The sequence below is a fragment of the Gorilla gorilla genome, chromosome 2 (genome assembly GCF_029281585.2).
Source record: "Gorilla gorilla gorilla isolate KB3781 chromosome 2, NHGRI_mGorGor1-v2.1_pri, whole genome shotgun sequence".
Classification (NCBI taxonomy): Eukaryota; Metazoa; Chordata; class Mammalia; order Primates; family Hominidae; genus Gorilla; species Gorilla gorilla.
In genome coordinates, this window is record NC_086017.1 from 25,486,300 (window position 1) to 25,512,747 (window position 26,448).

Here is a 26,448-nt window from a genome sequence, read left to right on the forward strand (position 1 = left end):
GTGAGATGCCTGTTAAGGTTTTTGGTCCAATTTTAAAAGTTGGTTGTGTTCTTATTTGTGAGTTTTAAGGGTTCTTTGTATATTTTGGATAATAGTTCTTTATCCGTCTTTTGCAATTTTTTCCTCCCAGTCTATGGCTTGCCTTTTCATTCTCTGACAGTGTCTCACAGAGCAGAAATTTAAAAATTGTAATGAAGTCTAGCTTATCATTTTTCATGAGTGGTGCCTTTGGTGTTATATCTAAAAAGTCATCGGGAAGCCCAAGGTCAGGTAGATTTTCTCCTAAGAGTTTTATAGTTTTGCATTTTACATTTAGGTCTGTGATCCATTTTATTAATTATTGGGAAGGATGTAAGATCTGTGTCTAGATTCACTTTTTGCATGTAGTTGTCTTAATTATTCCAGCACCATTTGTTGAAAATACTGTCTTCACTCTGTCACATTGCCTTTGCTCCTTTGTCAAAGATCAGTTAACTATATTTATGTGGGTCTGTTTCTGGGTTCTCTATCTGTTCCACTGATCTGTCCATTCTTTGACCAATACCACACTGTCTTGATTACTGTAGTTTTATAGTATGGGTAGTGTAAGTTGGGTAGTGTAAGTCCTCTCATTTTATTCGTCTCCTTCAATATTGTGTTGGCTATTCTTGGCTTTTGCCTCTCCATATAAGCTTTAAAATCAGTTTGTTGATACCCACAGAATAACTTGCTGGGATTTTAATTGAGATTGCACTGAATCTATAAAGTTGGCAAGAACTGACATCTTAAAAATAGTCTTTTTATTCGTGAACAGACTATCTCTGCCTTTATTTTTTCTTTGATTTCTACCAATAGAGTTTTGGAGTTTTCTTCATATAGACCTTATACATTTTTACAAGTTTTATACCTAAGTACTTTGTATGTTGGGTACAAATGTAAATAGTATTGTGTTTCAAATGTCAAATTCACTGTTCACTGCTGGCATATGAGAAAGTAATTGATTTTTGTATATGAACCTTGTATCTTGCAATACTGGTATAATTACTTATTAGTTCCAACTTTTAAAATTCATTCTGATTTTCTACATAAATGATCATGTCATTTGTGAAAATGTTTTACTTCTTCCTTTCTAACCTGCATACTTTTTATTTCCTTTTCTTGTCTTATATTGCATTAGCTAAAACTTCCAGTATGATGTTGAAAAGCAGTGGTGAAGGGGGCCATCCATGTCTTGTTCCTGATCTTAGAGTGCAGTGGCATGATCATGGCTCACTGCAGCCATGACCACCTGTGCTCAAGCAATCCTCCCACCTCACCCGCCTGAGCAGCTGGAACTACAGGTGTGTGCCACCATGCCTGGCTAATTTTTGTATTTTTTGTAGATACAGGGTTTCATCATATTGCCCAGGCTGGAGGTTTTTTTTTTTTTTTTAATAGATGTTCTTTATCTAGTTGAGGAAGTTCCCATTTTCCTAGTTTACTGAGAATTTTTATCATGATTGTGTTGTATCTAGCTAGTATCTTGATTTGCTGAAAATTACTGCATCTATGTTCATGAGAAATATTGCCTTTTTTTTTTCTTTTTTTTGAGATGGAGTTTCGCTCTTGTCATCCAGGCTGGAGTGCAATGGCGTGATCTTGGCTTACTGAAACCTCCACCTCCCGGGTTCAAGTGATTCTCATGCCTCAGCCTCCCAAGTAGCTGGGATTATAGGCATGCGCCGCCATGCCCGGCTAATTTTTATTATTATTAGAAACAGGGTTTCTCCATGTTGGTCAGGCTGGTCTCGAACTCCTGACCTCAGGTGATCCGCCCGTCTCGGCTTCCCAAAGTGCTGGGATTACAGGCGTGAGCCACTGCGCCTGGCCTACAGTCTTCTTATAATCTTTGGTTTTGAAATTGAGGTAATGCTGGCCTCCTTGACCGAGTTAGGATATATTCTTTCTGCTTCTATCTCTGGAAAACACTGTAGAGAATTGGTATAATTTCACCCTGCGTGTTCAGTAGAATTCATCAGTGAATCCATCTGGGTCTGGTGCTGTTTTGGAAGGTTATTATTGATTCCATTTCTCTAATAGATATAGGTCCATTCAGATATAGGCCTATTTCTTCTTGTGTACATTTTGGCAAATTGTCTTTTAAGATCCATCTAGGTTATCAAATTTGTTGGCATGAAGTTGTTCATGATATTCCTTTATTATCCTTTAAACATCTATGGGCTCTGCTCTGTATTGAAGTCTCTTCTCATTTCTGATATTAGTTGTGTCCTTTTTTTTTCCCCTTTAGCTTGGCTAGAGTTTTACTGATGTTATTAATCTTTAAAAAAAACCAAGTCTTGATTTTGTTGTTTCTCTACTGAAATATTTTTTCAATTTCATTGATTTCTACTCTTAATTCTTGTCTTCTGCTTACTTTGGATTTATTTTGCTTTTCTTTCTCTAGTTTCCTAAGGTGAACACATACATGATTGATTTTAGAACATTTCTTTTGAGACAGAGTTTCACTCTTGTTGCCCAGGCTGGAGTGCAATGGCGCGATCTCAGCTCATGGCAACCTCCACCTCCCAGGTTCAAGCAATTCTCCTGCTTCAGCCTCCCAAGTAGCTGGAATTACAGGTGCCTGCCACCACGCCTGGCTAATTTTTGTATTTTTAGTAGAAACGGGGTTTTGCCATGTTGGCCAGGCTGGTCTCGATGTTCACTAGATCCAGCTGGTTGATGGTGTTAAGCACAACTATGTCCTTACTGATTTTCTGCCTGCTAGTTCTGTCCATTAGGTGATAGAGGGGTGTTGAAGTCTCCAACTATGATAGTGGATTCATCTATTTCTCATTGCAGTTCTACCGGTTTTTGCCTCACATACTTTGATACTCTGTTGTTAAGTGCATTGGTCAAATAATGGAGAATGAGGTTTTGAAAGAGCTCTAGCTTTGTTTTGTTCCTTCTGGTGGCTGCTAGGCTGCAACAGGAATGTGGGCTGTTAGTTTTCAGGGCTTCTACAGCTGAACAGTGAAAAAGGCAACTAATCCAAGTTAAAACATGACCAAGGCTGTTGGTCTTAGGTAGATTCAGTAGTTTTTCTTGAACTAAATGCTCCTGAGATTGCTGGCAGCCTTTAATTTTCAGACTTCTAAACAGTCGATTCTGAGAAATTTTGCCAGTTTTATCACGGCTCTTATGAAGAAGCTAATTTTCGGAGGTCATTCCTCTTGCCATTTTCACTGACATCATTTAGCAAAAGCTTTTTGACCATTTGGGCTTTAAAGATGAAAATTTATGTTGGCTTCCATGAAGGGATTAAAAAAAGATGAAAATTTAATTTTTCTTAAAGAAGGGTAAAGAGAAAGATAAGATTAAATTACTATTTTTTTCAATAAAAACACATGGACACAAAGAGGGGAACAGACACTAGGGCCCACTTGAGGGTGAAAGGTGGCAAGAGGAAGATGTTCAAAAAACTATCTATTAGGTACGACACCTATTACCTGGGTGATGAAATAATCTGTACACTAACCCCCCACGGCATGCAGTTTACCTATATAACAAACCTGCACATGTTCCCTTGATCATAAAATGTTTTAAAAAATTAGTTTCAAATTAAGGAAATATTTCTTTTCTAATTAAGCTAGTAGACAGGTATTTCAATTCTAATTAAGATAGTAGACAAGTAAGAGTCATAGGGGAAAGGGGAATGAGACAACCACAAGGAAATGAGAAGTAACACAAAAAGAGGAATGAAGCAGAGAGATGGAGACATTTTTTAAGTGCTGGAGAGGGAGAGATGGAGAACTGATCTAGAAGGGAGAGCACTAGATATCAGCATTTTTTGTCTTAAAAGTAGTCACTAGCCAAGCTTTCCTATCTTCTTTCAGATTAGGTTGTGCTTTGAAAGGGATGAACACAGTTAACACACCAGAGAGGGGACTGGTGCTACATTCTTCTGGACACTGAAGTAGGGAAGAGGTTGGTTTTCTACCTTTGAAAAAGGGCAGATCCACCAACCAACCAATCAGTAGTACTGCCAAGCAAGAACTTTCCAACTCAAAATACATGTTTGTTGCCCAGTTTTATATCTGGACTACCCACACTGTAAGGGTACCACAAAAAGAGAAGGAACAGGAATAAAGGAAAGGCTACCAAGCATTCCCATGGAAAAGTTGAAACAGCAACAAATCGGTTGGCATCACTTTGGCCTAACTGTGGAAATGGAACCCAAACTATACTCCCCAAAATGGCAGAGAATACTGCCCCATCCCACTGAGGCAGGGCGTGGCCACGATTTGTTATGGCCAGTGGAGTGTTGGCAGATGTGATGCACGCAGAAGGCACAAACCATACTTGTGTGGTTGGGCTTGCCTTCTTGTGCTTCTACCATCAGTGTGGAAACTTCTGTATAACTTTTCTATTTTAGCCCAGGCCCAAGAATGAACATAGATGGGAGCAACTGGAAGCACAACTCACAGCAGGTAGTAAAGCCCAGCCAGAGATCCAGCTTGAAGCAGTCACCCACACAAGCTGATGTCAGCCAATCTGCAGAGGCATGAGTAAGAGTGATTAAACAACTTAGATTTGGGGTGGTTAGGTGGCAACAGCAACTGAAATGTAAGAAGACATCATTCTTTTAGGATCCACTCCTGAGGGCAAACTATGTTACCTACCCCTTTACTGCTGTATGCCAAGAGCCTAGCACAGTTCCTGGCACATAGCAGGTGTTCAATAAACACCTGTTGCAGTCAGATTTACGTGTTTCTCCTAAAAATAACCTAGGAGAATAAAATGAGGGGAACTTACATAATTTAGTATTCAGTGTGTGTCTCAACTTCAAAATCAACAATTTCAACAAAGACCAGATTGCATGTCAGCAGTCATTAGGGGGTTAAGAGCACCGACAATGGACATGACTGCCTGGATTTGAATCTAGGCTTCACAAATTACCAGCCAGGTGACCTTGGGCAAACACTACTTCATCTCCACCTCTTTCCTCATCTGTTAAATGGTGCTATAAATAGTACCTACCACTTAGAACAGTTGTGTGGGTTAAGAGATAATTTATTTCAAGTACTTACAACCTTGCCTGGTACATGATAAATGCTGCATAGGCATTTTCTATTATTATTACCTGCATAAAGACCACTTTGAGAAAGGTTATTAAAGCCCTCTTCACCTGTTCCTCCCATCGCCTATTTGTATCTACTTGTTCTCAGTTCTATCATCTAATCTTGTACATGTTTCCAATTAGCTCTCTTGTATATTTTCATCATCTTTCTATGCTCAGGATTGCTAAGTGCCAGTATCTACTCTATCCCAGAGCGCCCCTCCACCAACTCCACCAACCATTTAAAGAGCTGCTGATTTTGTTCTTTTCACATAGGGTATCATTTGCCCCCTTCTCCATCTGTTCAAATCTGATTCTCAATGTCCACACCTAGTCTTCCATGACGCCTGTTCTGATCTTCCCTCCCAATGTGATCTTATTCTGTACCTTTTATCAATTAATCTCTACCTCAATTACACTTTTATTACTTTCTACTTATACCTTTCCACAATGAAATTAATTGTAAGCTCCTAAAGGACAAGATCACAATTTCTTGGTTTTCTGCCCATTCCCACTCCCAAGTATACAGCAGGCAAGCAGTATTTGTTGAATAAATATATTTGAAAATCCCATATAGATAGGTTCATTTAAGTCTAAAACAGCTTTGCTAAAAAGTCATTTATTTATTAGAAAAGGAAAACTTGTCAATTCAATGCTAGACAGTTTAAGGGAAAAGAAGTTTGCATGTAAAGGAGACAGACACTTGATTTACTGCATTAAAAAACTTTATTTCTTTTAAAAGGTCCAATATAAGCCAAATTAACCCCAAAATTTACAGCTACACTTAGAGATCTCCTGAACTAAATGGCACTGTTTGAGATGAGTGTCTTGTTAAAGGAGGTCATTTGCTATTACCACCATTTCACCCAAAGTAGTTCTAGAGCAGAAGCTGGTATTATAATACACATCAGATATTTCAGATGTCATCTTTTATGTATAAGTTAAATAAAGCAAACAGGCTTTTCTACTCTGTGTGAGGATAAGAAACACTACAGAACAGGGCCTGAATGCTTTAGACATACAAGGTGTAACCATAAAGGAAATTTCTACGGTGCTGTGTTCATTCATTCAAGTAATTAATGTACTTATTCCAACAATACTGGCGTAGTTCAAATACCATTTGAGACAGCACTTTGGGGTTTCCCTTCATTGGGTGCAGACCAAAGGAAGTGGTTAAGCTGGGGGGCAGACTCTCACAGATGGATTACAAAAGTAATGAAATAGTTTTCTTAGTGGGGTGGCATTTGCAAGAACTACCTTAATGTTTTTGGTAACAGCATCATTTACATATAAGTGATGCAGGATAGAAGTTCTGGCATATGTGATAAATTAAAAACAGCTTGTCACTTTATAGCTACACCTTGGATTTCATTAGATGTGGTAAATCTAATAGTGTGTCAAATGAGTCCTTCTGGAAATCACTTCAGCAGAGAAGTCAAACAGCCTGTAAAGGAGAAGACATGGCAGAATGTGCGAGATTCATCCTTCCAACATTCTCAGGGTTCTCTTGGAGGACAGACCCAGGCCCAAAGACAGAAGTTACCGGGAGGGAGGCTTCAATTCCATCTAAGGAAGACCTTTCTAACAGTTAGAGCTGCTCAACAACTGAATGGACTGCTTGGTGAGGTAGAGTCACTTGGAAGTGTTCAAGGTGGAAAGATCACCCTTGTAGAAGGGACTCCTGCATTTGTTAAGAGGTTAGAGACTGGATGAACCTCAGGTCTCTTTCAATTCTGAGATTCTAGAAAATTCCCTCAGGGAATTCAGAAGAGAATTCCTAAAAGGAAAGAGAAAGCACACATATGTATACTTTTAGAATCTGCTTGATTTTTTTTTTTTTCAAAAGGTACAATAGAAAATGTAGTCCACTGTCATTAAAATGCATATTCACCTTCCTACTACTAATAATTAGGAAGGGTTCATTATGACTTCTTTATATTATAAAGAAAAGATGGGGGATTAGATTTATAATTTCTGTAAATATTTTAGAAAAAATGCTTAAAATCTAGTAGTCAATGCCCTAGAAACTTTATAGATTTGTAGATAATATGCACAGATACAAATACATTATTCATTAAATACAACTCACATCTGTGTTTTATTATACTCTAAAATATACAGGAATCTTGATGTACTGAAAGAGTGCAAGTAAATACAGTATTCAAGCAGTCACTATTTCTATGTACATGCTCATTAATTCTTCAAAAAACCCACAAAATTATCAAATAGATCAAAATACTGTTCTGTGTTTTCACACTTTATATTCAGAAAAACCAGCTGATAATTTACAATGTCATAAAGTTTCCAGTTTCACAATACAAAAAGGATAAAATGAAATTGGGTATCATTTTGTTGCAATTTATAGAACTTTACCCATACCTGTAAGACCCTCAATGTATATGAAATCATTTTCACTGGGAAAGTGACAGTTACAGTAAAAGCAGAACCACACAAATCTTTATTTAAAAGCCGAAATATCAGCCTTCTCTCTCTCTTTTGCTATTTGAAAGGTAGTCTTCAATTTGGCAGGCAACTGCTTCTCTCTCCAAATAGTAACAGGTTACAAACGTGCTACTTTAAATATGAATAGGACCTAAGGCTTTAGTATTTTAAATCTTGCCCAATACAGAAATGCCTTTCAAGAGACTTTAGTGATGTTTAATTTATGAACAACAAGGAATTATTTTCCTTTTGATTATTCACTTTTTCAAAACTCATAGATCAGAATAAACAAAAAATCCCCCAACCCATGGTGGGGACACAAAAGTAACATAAGTGACTAAGGTGTGCCATTCAAAGTAGAGAGGTTGAAGACTCCATGCCCCAGGACCACTTAGCTGCAATAGGGTGAAATAGTCTACTTTTTAATTTCATGAATTTTTTTCTAGGAAATTCTTTACATTTTCAAACAAAAATAGTACTATTTTAAACCCAAACCATTCAAAACAGGGCAACAGCCTGACCCCAATCCATCTCAATGTCTATGTCACAAGTATTTTCACCCGTATTGCACCCAGTCAGCTGGTTTTTAATTCTAATAGTATAAAAATTGGAAATTTGAAATAGTTCTGTAAAAGAAAAAAAAATGTAAAAATACATCTGCTTTCTCTCATGGTTTAATACAGCATTGGAAGGCTTTCAGATGTTTTCTTAAAAAAAAACCAAAAAACAAAAAAAAAAAACCAAAAAAACTCAACATTTAAAACCAAATCTCAGCTTCATTTCCAGAAATATTGCAGTTTGGTTTAGGTAATGTTTCATTTAATCTACTCCAGTTTCCACAAAATGGCATTTTATTAAAAAAACCTTTCAGTTATTTGGTCCTTTTGCAATTTGCTGTGCACATAATGCCTACTGTACCAAACTTTTATTGCCTTTAAATTTAGTTGTAATTTTATTGATAAAATTTAAATCTAGTGTCTTTATTTCTTGTGTTACAATAGTGTTGCTTGTGTAAGCAGGTTAGAGTGCACAGTGTCCCCAATTGTTCCTGGCACTGCAAAACCAAATTAAACAATTCCACAAAGAATTCTGACATCAATGTGTTTTCCTCAGTCAAGTCTATTTCAAGATTCTAGAAGTTCCTTTTGTAAAACTTGCCTTTAAAACTCTTCCTCCTAATGTCATCAGATCTCTTAACATTGGCTCACTGTGCGATCTTTCCTCTTAGGTTGAATTTCTACGTGAATATCAAAGTGCCTTTTTCCTGAAAAAGCACAGTTTGAAGCTTTACTGTGAGAACTCCCTCCTCCTCAGCCTCTCAGTAGGTCTCAGAATCGGAGTCGTTGAGCTCATCCACGTCAGTGTATAAGTACTCCTGTTCCCCTCCAATGTTATTGAAACTGCAATAGGAGCTAGGTTCATTCCTCATGATGGGCAAAGCTTCAAAGCTGACTGTTTTTGAGGTGTTGGTATAACGGTTAATGGCATTGAATGTTAAGGATGATAAAGGACTACTTGATGAGACAGGCATCATGGTGGCCAAAATGAGAGCCAGGCAATCAGCCACATCCTTATTGGGAGCACAGGCCAAAGCTGGGGTATAGCCTAGAATTAAAGATAAAATTTAAAAATTAAGCATCCTGAGATGTATTTCACCAAAGACAAGGAAATAAGCCTAAAGTACTTCAACTTTAGACATATTTTACATTACTTAGCTTATAATAAATCGCTGTAACCAGCATGATTCGCAAGTTTCTAATAAGTAGAAAAAGAATAGCCATAGAAACCTAGGGTGGAAGGAGACGTTAGACTAGACAACAGAAGAGGAAGCAGGCCCAGAGAAGAATGATTCCCCAAGGTCTCACAACTTATCCGTATCCATCTGAATTCACAGAAAAAACTGGGCTAGAGTAAGAAAAACACCACATATCAGTGAATATTCTTTCAGGATGGTAAGCAGAGATTTACTGTTAATTTGCAGTTATATCAGTGTCAAGATAAGAAAAAATAAAAAAATTTAATTTGTAGTTATGTAAGGAAACTTTTTGATGCTAAGAAATCTTAAATGTGTACAGCTTCATGAATCAGCCACAGGGCAGGTGCTCAAAAGATATGTGTTGAATGAATGACACTTAGTTGTCAATTTAACTTTTCTCTTGGGGTCATAGTCTCTTGAAGAAAAACAGTAGACAAACTAAGCAGATGAACTTTAAAAACTACTAAATCAAAACAAATATTTCCTTTGTAAATATTCTCTTTTTTTAAGCGGAAGACAACTGACCTTAGTCGTAAGTTACCACAAAGTGTCAACACAGCAAACCAAGGAGGAAACATTTGGTACCTCAGTTGGTACAAGACTCAGTCTTGAGAACGGAGCAGGAGAGAAGTGATAATAGTGTGATGCCAAGCTTCAATTATACCATATGGAACTTTAATAGTTTTATCACATAACATACATTTGTATAACCACCATACAGATTAAGAAAGAGAACATTACCAGCATACCAGAAGCCTCCATATATCCTCTACCCAATCGTTACACCTTTCTTCTTCCACAATGGTAACTACTATCCTGACTTATGGGGTAGTAATTTCCTTGCTTTCAACCTGGAGTCATAAACACTATAGTTTTTTCTTTTTTTTTTTTTTTGAGACAGAGTCTTGCTCGGTCACCCAAGCTGAAGTTCAGTGGTGCAAACTTGGCTCACTGCAACCTTTGCCTCCTGGGTTCAAGTGATTCACCTGCCTCAGCCTCCTGAGTAGCTGGGATTACACGTGTGTGCCACCATGACCAGCTAATTTTTTATATTTTTAGTAGAGATGGGATTTCGCTATGTTGGCCAGGCTGGTCTCAAATTCCTGGCCTCAAGTGATCTGCCTGCCTCGGCCTCCCAAATGCTGGGATTACAGATGTGAACTACCTTACCCAGCCTACAGTTTAGAGTTTTTAAAAAACTTAATATAAATGGAATCATATAGTATGTATTATTTCATATCTGGCATTTTTGTGTAGCATTATATGAGATTTATCAATGTTGTATGTAACTGTAGTTGGTTCATTTTCACTGTTATACAGTATTTCATTGTGTGATTATACTATGGTTTAGTTATACATTTCAACTACTGGGCATCTGGTTGCTTCCAGTTCTCCCACATATTTTCATCTATGCTATATTGGCCTTGATACAAAAAGGATTTTTTTTTTTTTTTTGAGACACGGTCTTGTTCTGTCACCCAGGCTGGAGTGCAGTATAATGATCATGCTCACTGCACCCTCAACCTCTGGGCTCAAGTGATCCTCCCACCTCAGCCCCCTGACTAGCTCTGACTATAGGCACACACCATGCCTGGCTAATTTTTAAATTTTTTTGTAGATACAGGGTCTCGCTTTGTTCCCCAGGCTGGTCTCAAACTGCTGGCTTTAAGTGATCTTCCCGCCTCTGCCTCCCAAAGTGCTGGGATTATAGGAGTAAGCCACTGTGCCCAGCCCCAAAAAGTAATTTTTTCCCCCTTTGTAAAGTTCCCATTTTGTCAAGGGTCAAAGAGAACAACTGATGTCCTTCCAAGTTTGGCAGCAGTGGCTGAAGGCTGTCCGTATTTTTAATTAAATTTTATTTGTCCAAAGTAGCTGGGGGAGTGCTTCACTGCCCACACTTCTTTCAAGGGTTCTTCTAAAGGTGCCTGCTGCTGTTCCTGCTGCTGGCAGGCAGAACAACCCATTACATAGGCCAGGATGCCTTGGATGAGAGTGGGAGTGGGGAAAGAAGCTTGTTTCAGGTGTGTTTTCTAGTCAGAATATGACTAAAAACAGGCTCCTCCTCTCCTCTGCATGGGGGTTATTTTTTGAGACGAAATCTGGCTCTGTCACCCAGGCTAGAGTGCACTGGCATGATCTCGGCTCACTGCAACCTCTGCCTCCTGGGTTCAAGCGATTCTCTTGCCTCAGCCTCCCAAGTAGCTAGGATTACAGGCACATGCCACCACACCTGGCTAATTTTTGTAATTTTAGTAGAGACGGGGTTTTGCCATGTTGGCGGGGCTGGTCTCGAACTCCTGACCTCAGGTGATCCACTCGCCTTGGCCTCCCAAAGTGCTAGGACCATAGGCATGGGCCACCGTGCCCGGCCAGTTTTATCTCTTAACATGCCACTCTTTGCTTAGAAAGTTCCTCCCCCACTTTCTCCTTATCCTTTGGATTTTGGCTTAGCAGTCACATTTTTTGGGATGCCTTCTCTGATCCTGCAAGAAAGGATTTGAAGACCCTCTTAAGTACTCTCATAGCATTCTATGCTTATTCCAATTAAACTATTTTAAGTGTATCGTTAATAGCCTGTTTACACTCTTATCTCCATTCAAGGGAGTAGACTATGTCTTATTTTACACTGTATCATCAGAAGTTAGTACAGTGCTTGGCATAATCACTCATGCAGCAAATATTCACTGAGCCTCCACTTGCTCAGGCACTATTTAGAACACTAAGAATATATCAGTGAATGCAACTGACAAAGATTTCACTGTTCTTGTGGAGCTTACATTCACTTTAGTGGAGAAGACACAAAATCAACATAACAAAAAAGTACATTACATACAACATGTTAAAAGCTTTATGTAAAAAAAGAGGAAAGAGTGGAGCAGTTTAACAAGGACTGAGAATGCTATGGTAGGGGTATCTAGCAAGTTGTAGTAAAGAGTAGTTAGAATATGCTTCATTGAGAAGATGAAACTGGAGCTAAGATTTGAAACAGGTGACAAATTTAGTCATGGGATGTTTGGGGACAGAGTGTTCAGGCAGAGTAAACAGCCAGAATGAAGATCACAATGCATGTATAACCCTGCTATGGAGGGGCTGGCATGGCAGCATGAAGCAGAGAAAGGAGAAGAGTAGGAAATAATATCAGAAAGGTAACGAGGTGGAGGACACATCATGTAGGGCCTAGTAAGGTCATTTTAAGAACTATGAGTGGGGCCAGGTGGAGCACTCTGGGAAGCTGAGGTGGAGGGATTGCTTGAGGCCAGGAGTTCAAGACTGGCCTGGACAATATAGTGAGAGTCTGTCAGCACAAAAAATAAATTAGCTAGGCCTGGTGATGCATACTTATAGTGCTAGCTACTTGGGAGGCTGAGGTGAGAGGTTCTCTTGAGCCCAGGAGTTCAAGGTTACAATCAGCTATGATCTCACCACTGTACTCTAGTGTGGGCAACAGAGTGAGACCCCGCCTCTTAAAAAAAAAAAAAAAAAAAAAAGAAGAACCGAAATTCAAGAGTAACATGTTCTCATATACTTTAAAAGGATCCAGGTCAGGCTGGTAGCAGTAAAGAAAAAAGTGGGCATATTTTAGATCTACTTTAGAGGTGGAGTCAATAGTATATGCTGATGGACTATACATTGAGTATGAGTGAGAGGAATCAAGGATGACTCTAAGGGTTTTGCCCTGAGCCACTGTAAGAATGAGAATTGTCTTCAATGGAGAGCATGATGCTGTGGGGAGAGTAGGTCTGGCAAGGGGAGTGGGAAAGGATCAACAGTTCAGTTCTGCACATTCTAGGTTTAAGCTGTTTATCAGACATCCACATGGATGTGTCAATTAGGCACGTGGATATATAGAGACTGTGAGAAGTCTGGGCTGGAGAGATAAATCTGGGAATCCTCAGCATTATAGGTAGTATTTAAAACCAAAGGAACTGATGAGAGCACTAGGGAGTCAATGTAGATAGAGAAAGCAAAAAGAACAAAGGATTGAGTCCTAGAAGAAGAGGGAGAAATTTTGTAAAAGAAATTAAGAAGGAATAACTAGTAATGTAGAAGGAAAACCAAGGAAGTGTGGGGTTCAAAAAGCAGAGTAAAAAAATTTATCAAAGGAAACATTCAGCTGTGCCAAAAGCTGATCTATCAAGTAAAATGAGAGCTAAGTAGTAGTTAACACAGTAGAAGTCATTGGTGGTTTTGATGGGAACAGTTTTGCTATGTGTAGGGGTGAGGGGGAGAAGGCCTGACTATACGGAAATTAAGAGAGAATGGAAGAATGAGGCTGGACGCTGTGGCTCACACCTGTAATCCCAGCAATTTGGGAGGCCAAGGCAGGCAGATCACCTGAGGTCAGGGGTTTGAGACCAGCCTGGCCAACATGGTGAAACTCCGTCTCTACTAAAAATACAAAATTTAGCCAGGCGTAGTGGCAGGTGTCTGTAATCCCAGCTACCTGGGCAGGCTGAGGCATGAGAATCGCTTGAACCCAGGAGGTGGAGGTTGCAGTAAGCCGAGATCATGCCACTGCACTCCAGCCTGGGCAACAGAGCTAGACTCCGTCTCAAAAACAAACAACAACAATAACAACAACAACAAAAGAATGGAAGAATGAGAGGAATAACTGCGGACAGCAAGAGAGTAGTTTTGCTGCAAAAGGGGACAGAGAAATATGGCAGTAGCTGGCAGGAGCAGTGAGATTTATAAATTATTTTTTAAGGATGAGGGAACTAATGTTTATATACTGAGAGGAATAATACAGGAAGAGAGCGAAAAATGTTACTACTCCAGGACACAAAAGAGAACTGTCAAACTGACATTATGAAGTAGGCAAAAGGGGACAGGATCTAGTGCATGAGTAGAAACACTGGCTTTAAATAAGAATATTAGTACTTAAGTAGGATCTTGATACATATTTGCTGAAAGAACAAAATCTTTGGCTACTAAAACAACAGAAAGTGGCAAGTATAAACAGTAAATACTAACTTTGCTGTAACAGATGATACAGGAATTCGGAAGTACATCTGTTAGATAACTTTTCCTATTTCTTTTGCCCTTATTCCTTTGCCACAAACTACTCTTCAATATTAACTTTAGCTCTCCTCTTTGACCAATAAAAAATATCCAAGTTTATTTCTCTTCAAATATGGATCAAAAGATAAAAGCTCTAGGTTAAGGGAAGAGAATATAGAACCAACTTACCATTTTCATCTACTGCAAGCACACTTGCTCCTTTTCCCAAAAGTTCCTGAACCACCATTGTTAGCCCATTTCGGGCAGCAACATGCAGAGGTCTAGGGGAAAAAACATGATACATGTACATATATGTGCATGTGCATGCACATACACATACACACCTGGCTGTCAAAGAGTATTTTTGTCAACTTGTGAAGACCAAGAGGTACAAACTCGAGGCACCTAGTCCTAATAACAAAGATGGGGGCAGGGAGAGCAGAACCTCTGTGCAGTGCACTGTCACACCTTGTCAACGTGTAGCTCGGCATCAAGCTCAGCCATAAGTCCCATCGACAGGTCCCTACCTTCACCCAATCCTTTTGTTACTTTTCAATGTTTAAAAAAATTTTACCATTGAAATTGCATTCCTCCGTTGTTAAGGAATGACGCTGGTAAAGATACAGACTATACATTAAAAACTGTAAACCGCAGTAGCATAAATTCTAATAGGCTTTGAAAACAGCTTACAAGCATCATGACTAATTTTTGGACCTTCAAGGGATCTGACTAATCCCAGAACGGGCAACAATATTCTAAGATTTTTATCTTTACTAAACCTCAAAATGGAATAGCAAGGGACAATGAGAGACACTGATGTAAGATCTCTGTCAGTCTATCTGGAGGTTGGCTGCTCACATTATTAAAAATTTTGATTCTTTAAGAAACCTTATTGGCTTACAGACACATATAAAGCTTCTTACCTCATTTATTGTTAGTTTCAAGTAACATATTATTACAGTTGATTTCCACAGAATACACAAAATAGTACTACTTTCCTTCAGAAAATTAGGTAGGTGGATTAAGGAAAAAAATACATTATTGTCAATGTTGTAATAAAATTTCAGTTCAAAAGCATTTTAAATAATATGGCTTTTAGTTGTGATCATTTTAGAAATGAGTTTTGACAGTTGTAAAACTATTAAAATTGCTTCTATGACTAATGAAACCTATTCCAATAGTCACATGTTTAAAAAAATCCATTTATCATTTTTATAATTATAGGTCACAAAGTTTATACTAGATACTGACAGTACTCACGTTTGCAAGGCTGCGTTGGTTGCATTGATGAGGTTTCTATCTGTTATCTTTTCCAGTATTAACAAGGCACTAGTTTCATGACCCTATAATTATGGCAGATAAGTTATAAAAACTTGAGCACCATTAAAGATACATTTATACACCCAACAATCTGCAATCCTAGTCCATATAATATGTACAACACCATACATATACCATGAATTTTCCTGGCTAATATCTTAATATTTGCCCAAACACATCTTGGGAGTGAGGGTAGGAGAAGAGGACAAAATTAAGATTAAGGAAAGAGGATAATTATGCTTAGACTTGTGTTCCAAAATTTATTTGGCTTACTGGAGACTTTGATACTCCATGGTGCCTTATAAATCAATTTTGTTCAAGAAATCTAATACCAGTGATCATTAGAGAGGTTTGGTCCTGAGTTGTTCATTTTAGTGAAGTCAAAAAACTTTTAATGTCACTGTTAATATTAACAATGGAAACATATTCTTAAAATGTATACATACCTTGCTACAAGCCAAATGGAGGGCAGTATTTTTACTGTTATCTTGTAAAGTCAGTTCTGCACTAGCACTGCTAACCAGCATCTCTGGGAGGAAAAATTGCATCAATTCTTATGTTTATGAACATGTTTCTTAGATTACCAATAACTCACTGTAGAGAAATGAAGATACAAAGCAAAAAAGTCCCTCTCGCAAAAACTTAAGTACAAGAAAAATATTGTACTATATAACATATATATCTTCATATAATTGTATGAGACAATTATATTGTTGTATAAGTCACACACTCTAACAATGGCAATTAACATTTATTTTGTGACTGTGCACTAAATTTTAAATACTGTTTTATATGCTCCGGATTTAAAGTAATTTATTTAACCCTCACAACAACCCACCAAGTAGATACTGTTATTTTTCTCATTTTATAAATGAGAAAACTGAGGCATAAGGTCATTTAGCTGAAAGATCTAGGACTCACATTCAGGCAATCCAACTCCAGAGCCAGTGTTCTTAACCACTATGTTATAAGGCCATGGTAAAGTAGACTCCTCAATAGTCAGGGCAAACTAAAACATTGTATCCCTAAATGAAAATGTGGATTGCAAACAGGTAAAAGGTTTTAAGTCTTAGGAGTGGTAAGATAACTAGTTGAAGTCAGAAGTCTTGGGATCTAAGTTATACATAAGTGATACACATACTTAGGAAAATACAATTTTAAAGAAGTTTCTTTACCAACTGTATTTGTTTGTCCATTTTCTGCAGCCATCATAAGAGGTGTTTTCCCTGTAGAGTCCACAGAATTGACTTGAGCATTATGGCTGAGCAGCAGCTGTAAACACTCTACATGGTCTGTGAAGGCGGCTGCATGGAGAGGAGTTCTGTGATAAAGAAAAATTGAAATATATGACTAAATTTGAATGTTATATATGCTGGAAAAATATTCTTTAATTTGTGACATGCTGTTTTTAAGGGTTTACATATTAGGCTACAAAAGCACTGCCTGTACACAAACAAATAGGCTCAATGGAGCTTACTAATTTCTCTCATAGAAATTTGTACTTTCAATAATACAGAAGGCCTTAATTAAACTAGAACTAGTATGAAGTAAAGATTAATTACAAAATTGCTAAAATAACATTACATCATTAAAGGAAATTTTGAAAGAAATAAATCCTGATCTGAATACCAGCACTTATTACAACTGCTGGACTTTTTTCCAGGCTTTATTCCTATTTAGAAAACTGTTAACTTTGTTAACAATAATCTTTGGGAAACAAATTCGAAAGAAAGGGAAAAATATTTACATTTTAAAATAGTTTAAAGGAGGAAAACTTCCTAAAATCTATAAATAGAAAAACCTTTTATAATGTAAAAATAATTGAGATCTTGTAACAATTTATACTCGCAAATATAAAAATCAACTTTTAATAATGGGTTTTCTGTAAATTCTCTCACACCAGCCAGTAGTTAAAATTTATTTCTTATTGAAAATAAAACTTTTTTGGGGGATAGGGCAGAGACGGGATCTCACTCTGTCACCCAGGCTGGAATGCAGTGGTGCAATCATAGCTCACTGCTGCCTCAAACTCCTGGGCTCAAGTGATCCTCCTGCCTCAGCCTCCTGAATAGCTGGGATCACAGGCATGCATCATCATGCATTTTTTTTTTTTTTTGGTAGAGATGCAGGTCTTGCTATGTTGACCAGGCTGGTTTTAAACTCCTGGCTTCAAGTTATCCTCCCACCTCGGCCTCCCAGATTGTTAGGATTATAGGCATGAGCCACTGTGCCTGGCTAAAACTATTTAATACATAGTTGAATTCCTACCTTCCTTTTGAATCTGTGGCGTTCACAATGCTGGCACCTAATGTATCAATTAACATCTCAGCAGCACCTTCGTTGTCATTTATCCTGTGTAAGGTAACAAGGTGATCATTCTCACAGCAATGGTGTATTTCTTAAAACACTCAAACCAAATCTGATTCATTCTGGCTTTACTTACACGGCACAATGCAATGGACTAAAAGCATTTCCTTCCGTTTTCTGGAAAACTTCCTGTTCTAAAAGCAGTTCTACACATGTCTCGTGACCTAAATAGGTGTAAAGAACCAGGTATTAAAATTCAAAGGAGATACTGGCAAAAATCACAGACACATGTAAGTGTTTAAAGGAAAAATGTAAAAGTCTCTCCCTCATTCCATCTCCCAGATCCCCTCTCTGGAATATAACCACTGGTAGCTGTTAAGCCACCAGTAGTTCCAGAAAATTTCTAGGCATATACAACTGCACGCACACAAATACATACAGTTGGCTCTCTGTATCCGTGGGTTCTGCATCCATCAATTCAACCAACCCCAAATTAAAAATATTTGGGGGAAAAAAAAACAGAGCAGACTTTTTTTCTTGTCATATACCCTAAATACAGCATACCAATTATTTACATACCATTTACGTTACATTGGCTATTATAAGTAATCCAGAGATGATTTAAAGTATAGCAGAGAATGTGCATAGGTTATATGCAAATACTATCCCATTTTCTATAAGAGACTTGAGCGCCTGTTGGTTTTGGTATTCACAAGGGGTCCTGGAAACCAATCCTCAACAGCAAACGAGAGATGACTGCTATTTTTTTTTCTTAATGGCAATGGGATGTTTAATTCCGCAATTTGCCTTTTACTTAATATTAACTACACATATCCTTCCATAATAGCATATATGAAATATTATTATTATTATTTTAGATGGAGTCTCGCTCTGTTGCCCAGCCTGGAGTGCAGTGGCACGATCTTGGCTCACTGCAACCTCTGCCTCCTGGGTTCAAGTGATTCTCCTGTCTCAGCCTCCCAAGTAGCTGGACTACAGGCGCCCACCACCATGCCCAGCTAACTTTTTTCGTATTTTTAGTAGACACGGGGTTTCACCATGTTGGTCAGGCTGATCTCAAACTCCTGATCTCAGGTGATCCACCCGCCTCAGTCTCCCAAAATGCTGGGATTACAGGTGTGAGCCACCATGCCCGGCTAAAATCTTATTCTTTAATGTTCTGAAGAGCTTCACAGTATCAAAGTATATCATAAATTATTTAATCTAATTATGGATTTTAAAGTGATTGCTAGTTTAAAAAAATTCTTCATGATATTATCAACAATGCTGTAATGAAACATTCTGGTATTTTTTTATTTTATTAAAACAATTTTTTGAGACAGGGTCTTGCTCTGTTGCCCAAGTTGAAGTGCAGTGGCATGATCATGACTCTCTGCAGCCTCAACCTCCTGGGATCAAGTGATCCTCCCACCTCAGCCTCCTGAGTTGCTAAGGCAACAGGTGCAAGGCTACCACACCTGGCTAATTTTTTGATATTTTGTAGAGATGAAGTTTTGCCATGTTGCTCAGGCTGGTCTTGAATCCCAGAGCTCAAGTGATCTGCCTGCCTCAGCCTCCTAAAATGCTGGGATTACAGGCGTAAGCCACCATGGCCAACATTTTGTTTTTATTTTAGGAAGTATTTTTGTAGGACAATTTCCTACCAAAGTGATATTGCTGTGGTAAAGGAGAAGTATCCAGCCTTGGTATTCTTGGGGGACTGGGTCCAGGACCCCCCACTGACAGCAAAACTCCATAGTCCCTTATACAGGTCCCTTGTACAAAATGGTTTATTTGTGTATAACCTATGCACATCTTCTCATATACTTTAAGTCATCTCTAGATTACTTACAACTTAATTCAATGTAAATGCTATATAAATAGTTGTTGTATTGTTTAGGGAATAATGACGAAAAAAAAAGTCTGTACATGTTCAGCCTAACTATATTTCTGATCGACATTCAGTTGAATTCACCAATGGGGGACCCATGGATATGGAGGGCTGACTGTATTGACTGTTGATCAGTATCTGGTCCATAGTTTTTAACAGTAACTTCAAAAACAGAAAAATCCAAATTTCAAATTTTCTTACCCTAATTCCAGAGCCAGGGTTTTAATTTAATACCCTAATTACTACAAATAAAATGTTGCTTATTTTATTTCATTAGTCATTTGGGATCTACTTTAGGAATAAGATTCTTACATGGCCTCTTTATACATTTTCATGGTTTAATATTTGCCTACCAAAGTGATGTTATATTTTCTTTTCTTTTTAAATTACTCAAACTTAATCAGCTTAAACTTTACCCTATAATTGTGGAAAAGTAATTTTTAGAAAAACCTGTAATTGTGTTCCATCTTTTGTCAGTTCTTTTCTCTAATCTAGTAGTTTTCAAGTGGATTTTGCCCATCAGCAGATATTGTGTGTGGCAATGCCTACAGACATTTTTGTTTATCACAACTGAAGGTGGGGCAGTGCAACTGGCATCTAGTGGGTAGAAACCAATGATGCTGCTAAACATCTTGCAATGCACTGGAGAGTCCCTTGCAACAATCATCTGGCCCAAAACGTCATAGTGCTGAGGTTGAGAAACTCTTTTAATGCCATCGTTCTGAATGTTAACTCATTACTAAGATACAGCAATGGAAAGTTGTCCATTGTTGACTTAAGAGCCCCCCATTCTCCAGGTATATGGGTTCTTAAGGTGTGGCCTAGGGAACCCTGGGGTGACGCAAAAAAAATATGAATAAAAATACAGATGAGAACCCAACTATTCTCTTAAATTAGCTATGAAGAGATGTACTACTCTTCTCACTAAAAAGAAAATACTTTTGGAAAATAGTTTTCATAAAAAAAGATTATTTATGTTAACATGTAATAGACATTATTTTTAAATAAATCAGTAAGTATTTAAAAATTTCTCAATTACAATTTCTAATACAGTCAGTATCAATCCATAGTTCCTGAGACCAAAGGGTTTGAGAACCACTCACTATCTGAGTACAGACTGAGAAAAGGGAACAGTGGGGCCCCTTTGTGACCTCCAGAAATCATTACTGGGTGATATCAAGCAGACAATCTCATAACTTTCTATCATCATTTATGAAAGATAGATAGGATGGTAAACTGGGTCCTCCTGAGTTTCAGAGGCTATTCTGAGGATGTTTAGAGCTTCATAAAAATGAACACATTTTTTAAAGGAATAATAAGTATTCTTAAGTTCTGTGATTGAATGACTATATAAACTGAAATTGTGAACTTTTAGTATCTACAGCCAGTGTTTTTCTAAAACTTGGCCATCATTTCAATTTTAAGAGGTTGTTTTCTGTTCTGTTGGCGTGCTTCCACTTTTCTTTCCAGCTGTACAATAATTACTAGTTAAAGTAAAAACCATTTTACATATTCTACTTTCAGAATGCCAAATTATAAAATGGGCTTTTGGCTATAAATATGGTATTAATTTTAGGCTGTCTATATAGTCGCTTATTGCATATAGCCAACACACATTTAATTCCTTCCAGCTCAAATTCAGCATCACCACAATTTTGCTACAGGCTGAAAATCAGACACATTTGTTATGATCTTTAAATGGCAACCAGGCATGCAGTTCTTGCAAAACTCTGTCTCTTGCACAAAACGTGCTTAGAGTCTAAATTTAGCAGTGATAGAGTAGGAACTCACTTTAGGGAAAATGTTCTACATACAGATCTGATAAGAAACACTGTAATAGAAAGCAAATCTCCAAAGGACAGTTACAGCAGTACATTTACAACTAAATGCTCTTCCTGAGGAAAAATATCTCACTGTGTGATTTTTCCAATGGTTAATCTTCAGGGATATATTTTTTTTAAAAACCAAGTAGTAAGTCTTTGCTTCTGAACAGTTTTATCTCACTGACTTTTTTACAGAAACACAACTCACATTTGTAGGTATTTTCCCACTATATTAGATATTTTGGGTTTTCCTTATACTTGTAAAATGTCAAGTCACATTACAGAAACAAATCAGATATCAATGGCAAAATACAGTATCTTCTTTGTACTAGTATGAGTACTAGTCTCTGGCCACTTCACTACACTCATTTCTACTTGCCTTAGCGAGTAGAAATGGGAAAAAGAGAAGTTAAACCCCAAAGGTTTTATAGTTTTCAAAACTGTTTTGGTTAAGGATTTAAGGTAGTAAAAAACAAAGAGACTAAACTAGCTTGTTCAATGAGCAACAGATTTAACTATTCAAGTTTTTATGGTGCTATCAGTACTCAGCTGAAGGATAACCAACAGTATAACAGGACAAACCTCAAGAGCCCAAAATGTTCTAACGGCAAAAGAATGCAACTCCCAACTTTGGCATAAGGACTAATATGAAAATCAAAATATTGTTATCTCAGAAATACTTGTGGAAACATTTAATGAAGTTATAATTTTACAAGATTCAGCTTTTTCCTCTTTTGCTTTAACTTGATAACTTTGTCAGAACAGCTCCCAGTAAAAGAACTATGAAACAGCATATTATAGAAAGATAGCAAATCTCAACTTCCTGGTAAGGCAGTCTGATTTTACAACAGATATTATACTTATTTATTTTTAGCAAATGGGTATTTATATAAAGAGACAATTTATATTTTCTCTGCATTTTGAGGGAAGGTTATTAGAATTGTGAACTACAGCTTTGTAGATCTGCTGTCATAATTAACATTAATCTTGAAGCTACACTGAAATTGAAAACAAATTTTAAAAACCTCTAATTTCTCTGCTAAAGCCTGAAGCTTGAACTTTGACAACAATGATGCTTGCACTGTATATAATGTACTTGAGTTTTCTAAGATGATCAAATCTAAAAATATCTCAACATGCTTCATTACATAAATTATTTTAATTAGTGGCATTTCATAAGCCAAACTGCATCTTTAACATCTATACCTTCAAAGTAGCTTTATGCTTCCCTACGTGACCTTTTGTGAGTCTACCTATAAAAGCGATGACTGTGACTGTGAGCCTGTAGGAGGCCAAAGAAAATCTCTCTTAACCATGTAGCAGAGTTAACCCATCAAAGTTTCTAATTCTAAGACCTGCTAGGGATTTACTCCTTTAAAACACTGAACATGGATATTACTGGTAATATAAGAATGTTATCTTGCAATGTGCTCAGAAAACATACATAGATTTCAGTTTAGAATGTGATACATCTCACTGTTTCTCCTACTTTTGGTTATTTTTCCCCTAATATGATTGTATTTAGAAAGTAAAAGAACATGGCTGGGTGCAATGGCTCATGCCTGTAATCCTAGCACTTGGGAAGTCTGATGTGGGAGGATTGCTTAAGCCCAGTTGTTCAAGACCAGCCTGGGCAACATAATGGGACTCTTAAAAAAAAAAAAAAAAGTAAAATAACACAATCAAAATACAAGCACACTATATAAAAGCAATGGAAACATTCTAAAAACCTCCTAAAAATGCAAAATATTTGTTGAAATAAGGATCTAAGAAAAACTTCAAGCTACATGGTGGCTCATGCCTGTAATCCCAACACTTTGGGAGGCTGAGGTGGGAGGATCACTTGATGCCAGGAGTTCAAGACCAGCATGGGCAACATAGCAAGATCCTACCAAAACTAAAAAAGAAAAGAAAAGAAAAGAAAAACCTCAAAAATACTTCATGGCTTATTTCAGAACACCTTTGACAACTAGTGTCTTGGCTTTAGCATGACAAAGGACAGGAGTGAACCTACGTACTAAGTATTATTAGTACGTGAGCCTATACAGTAGATTATTCCCAAGGTTTTTGCTAATTTTAAACTTAAAATTTGCCTTATAAGTATGTCATTCTTTTATCTCTGTTCACTACACAATGATATGCATTTGTGTTTGTATACTTAACCATTGTAGCAAGCCCAGTGAAGTGCCGTATATCCATGATTGTCTGTTGTGGCTGGATTTGCATCCATAGATGCTGCTGACTGCAAAAGGGCTCCGAGAACACCAATGTGTCCACAGGCAGCAGACAGGTGTATAGGCGTCCGGCCCCTGCTATCCTGAAGTAAGCACTTAGCACCATGTTGAAGTAATGCATCTACACATTCTTCATGGCCTGTAACTGCCTGAAAGAAAATAATTTACAGGTAGTCAAACATATTATGCTAAACATTACATGCCAATTTCAGCTAATTAAAAACTTTAAAGACCACACTCTCCATATCCTTCCATCAATTAAAGCCATTTATCATTTAATGAGTAATTCTGTATTTTTATTGGAAGTGGTTTAAAAATTCAGTTAAAGCAACAACCCTTCTAAAATGCAAATAGTATGAAAACACGAAGAGAGAAACTTGATATTCAATGAAAATAATGATATTTCAAAGGTGAAAAAAGATTAAAGTGTATAAGAAAATAAGTGAGATAATGGAAAAAGTCAAATTGACATTAATTCTACTCAAAGTTTTAGAGTTTTAAAATTTTGTTCTAACATTGTTCTCTAGATTAAGTTGTACTCTGTAATTGTTCAAAATTAGCATTTAAAAACTAAGATACTGAAAGAAATGGTAAAGACTATTTGACGAACATTTAATGAAGAAAAAATAAACATAACCTAGTTCAGTTCTAGGTAATATGAGGTCATAAAAGCTTTTTGAAAGGAAAGAGCATATTTCTGCTTACCCCTCTATGCAACGCTGTCCTTCCCCACTTATCTTTGGCATCTACATTTGCTCCTTTGTTCAGCAATGAGTAAACACAGTCTGTGTGCCCGTTGAGAACAGATAGCATCAGAGGCGTCCTGAGCAACAACAGGAATAGGTTCAGTGCTGTCACTTAACACTGTACTCTGGTTTTCGAAATACGCCCTTCTGTGATGCAACAATTATTTATCGAAACTTACTGTCCATTTCCATCTTGAATATCCACTGCATTCTGTGGTTCTGCATTTCCTATTAATAGCCGTAAGCATTCTGAATGACCATTTGTTGCTGTAAAGTGAAATTTAAACATTTCAGTAATTACATATAATGATAAAATAGAAAATGTCCATCTTAAAGCACATCTTCTAGAATTTACTTTTGGGATAGTTTCACTGAATTTAATATGCAAGAATGAAAACTATAGGTACAAAGAAGGTTTCTACGGCCTTTGACTGTTAAAGCTGGAATAAATGTGAATTCCTCACAGTAAAACATGACAGGCAGACCGCCTACCCAGCACCCATCCCCTATCATCTGCCTCTAAAAGAATGCTCATTTTATTTAGCTCTCTGGCAATGTGGTCAGGAAGAGTGCCTTGCCTCCAGCAAACGGATGATACCATGATTAGACCAAGTCAATCACAAGAACCCCATTCTCCTCTGACAGTGATCAGTTTTAAGGTGAGCAGCACAGGAACCAGGTCTGACTACTGAGATGCCAATAAGTCTAGAGGCTGCTGGGAAATACTTTTATCTTTAATAATGAAAAGACCCCATTCCTTCCTGATTTTAGATGCAATCCTTAAAAGCAGCAGCAATAATCCCGCAACATGAATGCAAATGTAAGAGAATAACAGAATTTAATCCAGAGCTCTGACACCGTTGTAGAATCAACCAACCCTGGAACTGCATCTGCCTGATATTGCTTTTTTCTTTTTTTCTTTTTGAGACAGAATCTCGCTCTGTTGCCCAGGCTGGAGTGTAGTGGTGTGATCTTGGCTCACTGCAACTTCCGCCTCCTGGGTTCAAGCAATTCTCCGCCTCAGCCTTCCGAGTAGCTGGGATTACAGGCGCCTGCCACCACACCCAGCAATTTTTTTTGTATTTTTAGGAGAGATGAGGTTTCATCATCTAGGCATGGCTGGTCTTGAACTCCTGACCTCACGATCCACCCGCCTCGGCCTCCCAAAGTGCTGGGATTACAGGCGTGAGCCACCATGCCCAGCCTGCCTTTGGACATTGTATGTGAGACACTAAACCCCTTAAGCTATTTTCAGTAGGGTACTCTGTTATTTATGACTGAAATAATTTCAAATTATATATATATACAGTACAAGAAAAATGATCCATCTAAAGAATGCATGTGTTAAGTCCAAATGCATAAAATGGGCAAGGGTACAAGTAGAAGTAGTCCAAAGAAAAGAGCTTTTGAAGTAAGTTAAATCCTCTGCAAAATTCAGGTCCTGTTCATGTATACGAAGTCTGAAGTTTAAAGAAATACATTAGAAAAAAATGTAACTTGCATATGATACAGAAAAGAACGTCTATCACTATTTCTTCTAATTAAAAGATGACAAAACTAGCAAAAGCAAGCTAGGTGCTGAATATTCCACAGTATGTTCCCACAGTTATATTAAATACTAATAATTATTAAACTTGTGGCTTAAATCACCTCTCCTACCCTAGTCCAATCTGTATGCTGCACTCTGCCAGCAGCTCTCACAGCTTAGCAATAAAAAACAGGGTCGTAACACTTGGGGATGTTCAAGAAGAACTTGTTTGGCCCATCATTTTTCAAATCAGTTCATTTACACTCAGTTCACAGTCGCTACTGATGAATGTTTGTGTCATCTAAGTTCAATACCCAAACAGCAAG

The 26,448-nt window shown here is 37.5% G+C and overlaps 1 protein-coding gene across 13 annotated transcripts in view; it reads right to left on the reverse strand.

Annotated features, from left to right (window-relative positions):
• Positions 1-5,614: 5,614 nt before the first annotated feature.
• ANKRD28 (ankyrin repeat domain 28) overlaps positions 5,615-26,448 on the reverse strand; it is a 195,011-nt gene continuing 174,177 nt past the window's right edge. For 8 of the 13 annotated variants that reach the window (XM_019023464.4, XM_004033694.5, XM_063703422.1 and 5 more), the window contains 10 exons: positions 24,774-24,861; positions 24,554-24,671; positions 23,778-23,997; positions 18,037-18,124; positions 17,862-17,945; positions 16,769-16,914; positions 16,040-16,122; positions 15,534-15,616; positions 14,463-14,554; positions 7,154-9,121 (listed from right to left, as the gene is read on the reverse strand). In XM_019023464.4, coding sequence (XP_018879009.1) covers positions 8,835-9,121; positions 14,463-14,554; positions 15,534-15,616; positions 16,040-16,122; positions 16,769-16,914; positions 17,862-17,945; positions 18,037-18,124; positions 23,778-23,997; positions 24,554-24,671; positions 24,774-24,861 — 1,289 coding nt within the window. In that variant the 3' untranslated portion in view covers positions 7,154-8,834. Of the gene's footprint in view, positions 6,852-7,153; positions 9,122-9,144; positions 11,756-14,462; positions 14,555-15,533; positions 15,617-16,039; positions 16,123-16,768; positions 16,915-17,861; positions 17,946-18,036; positions 18,125-23,777; positions 23,998-24,553; positions 24,672-24,773; positions 24,862-26,448 lie in introns of those variants that run through there. The other 5 variants (XR_008677970.2, XR_008677968.2, XR_008677969.2 and 2 more) reach the window with 3 other exon arrangements.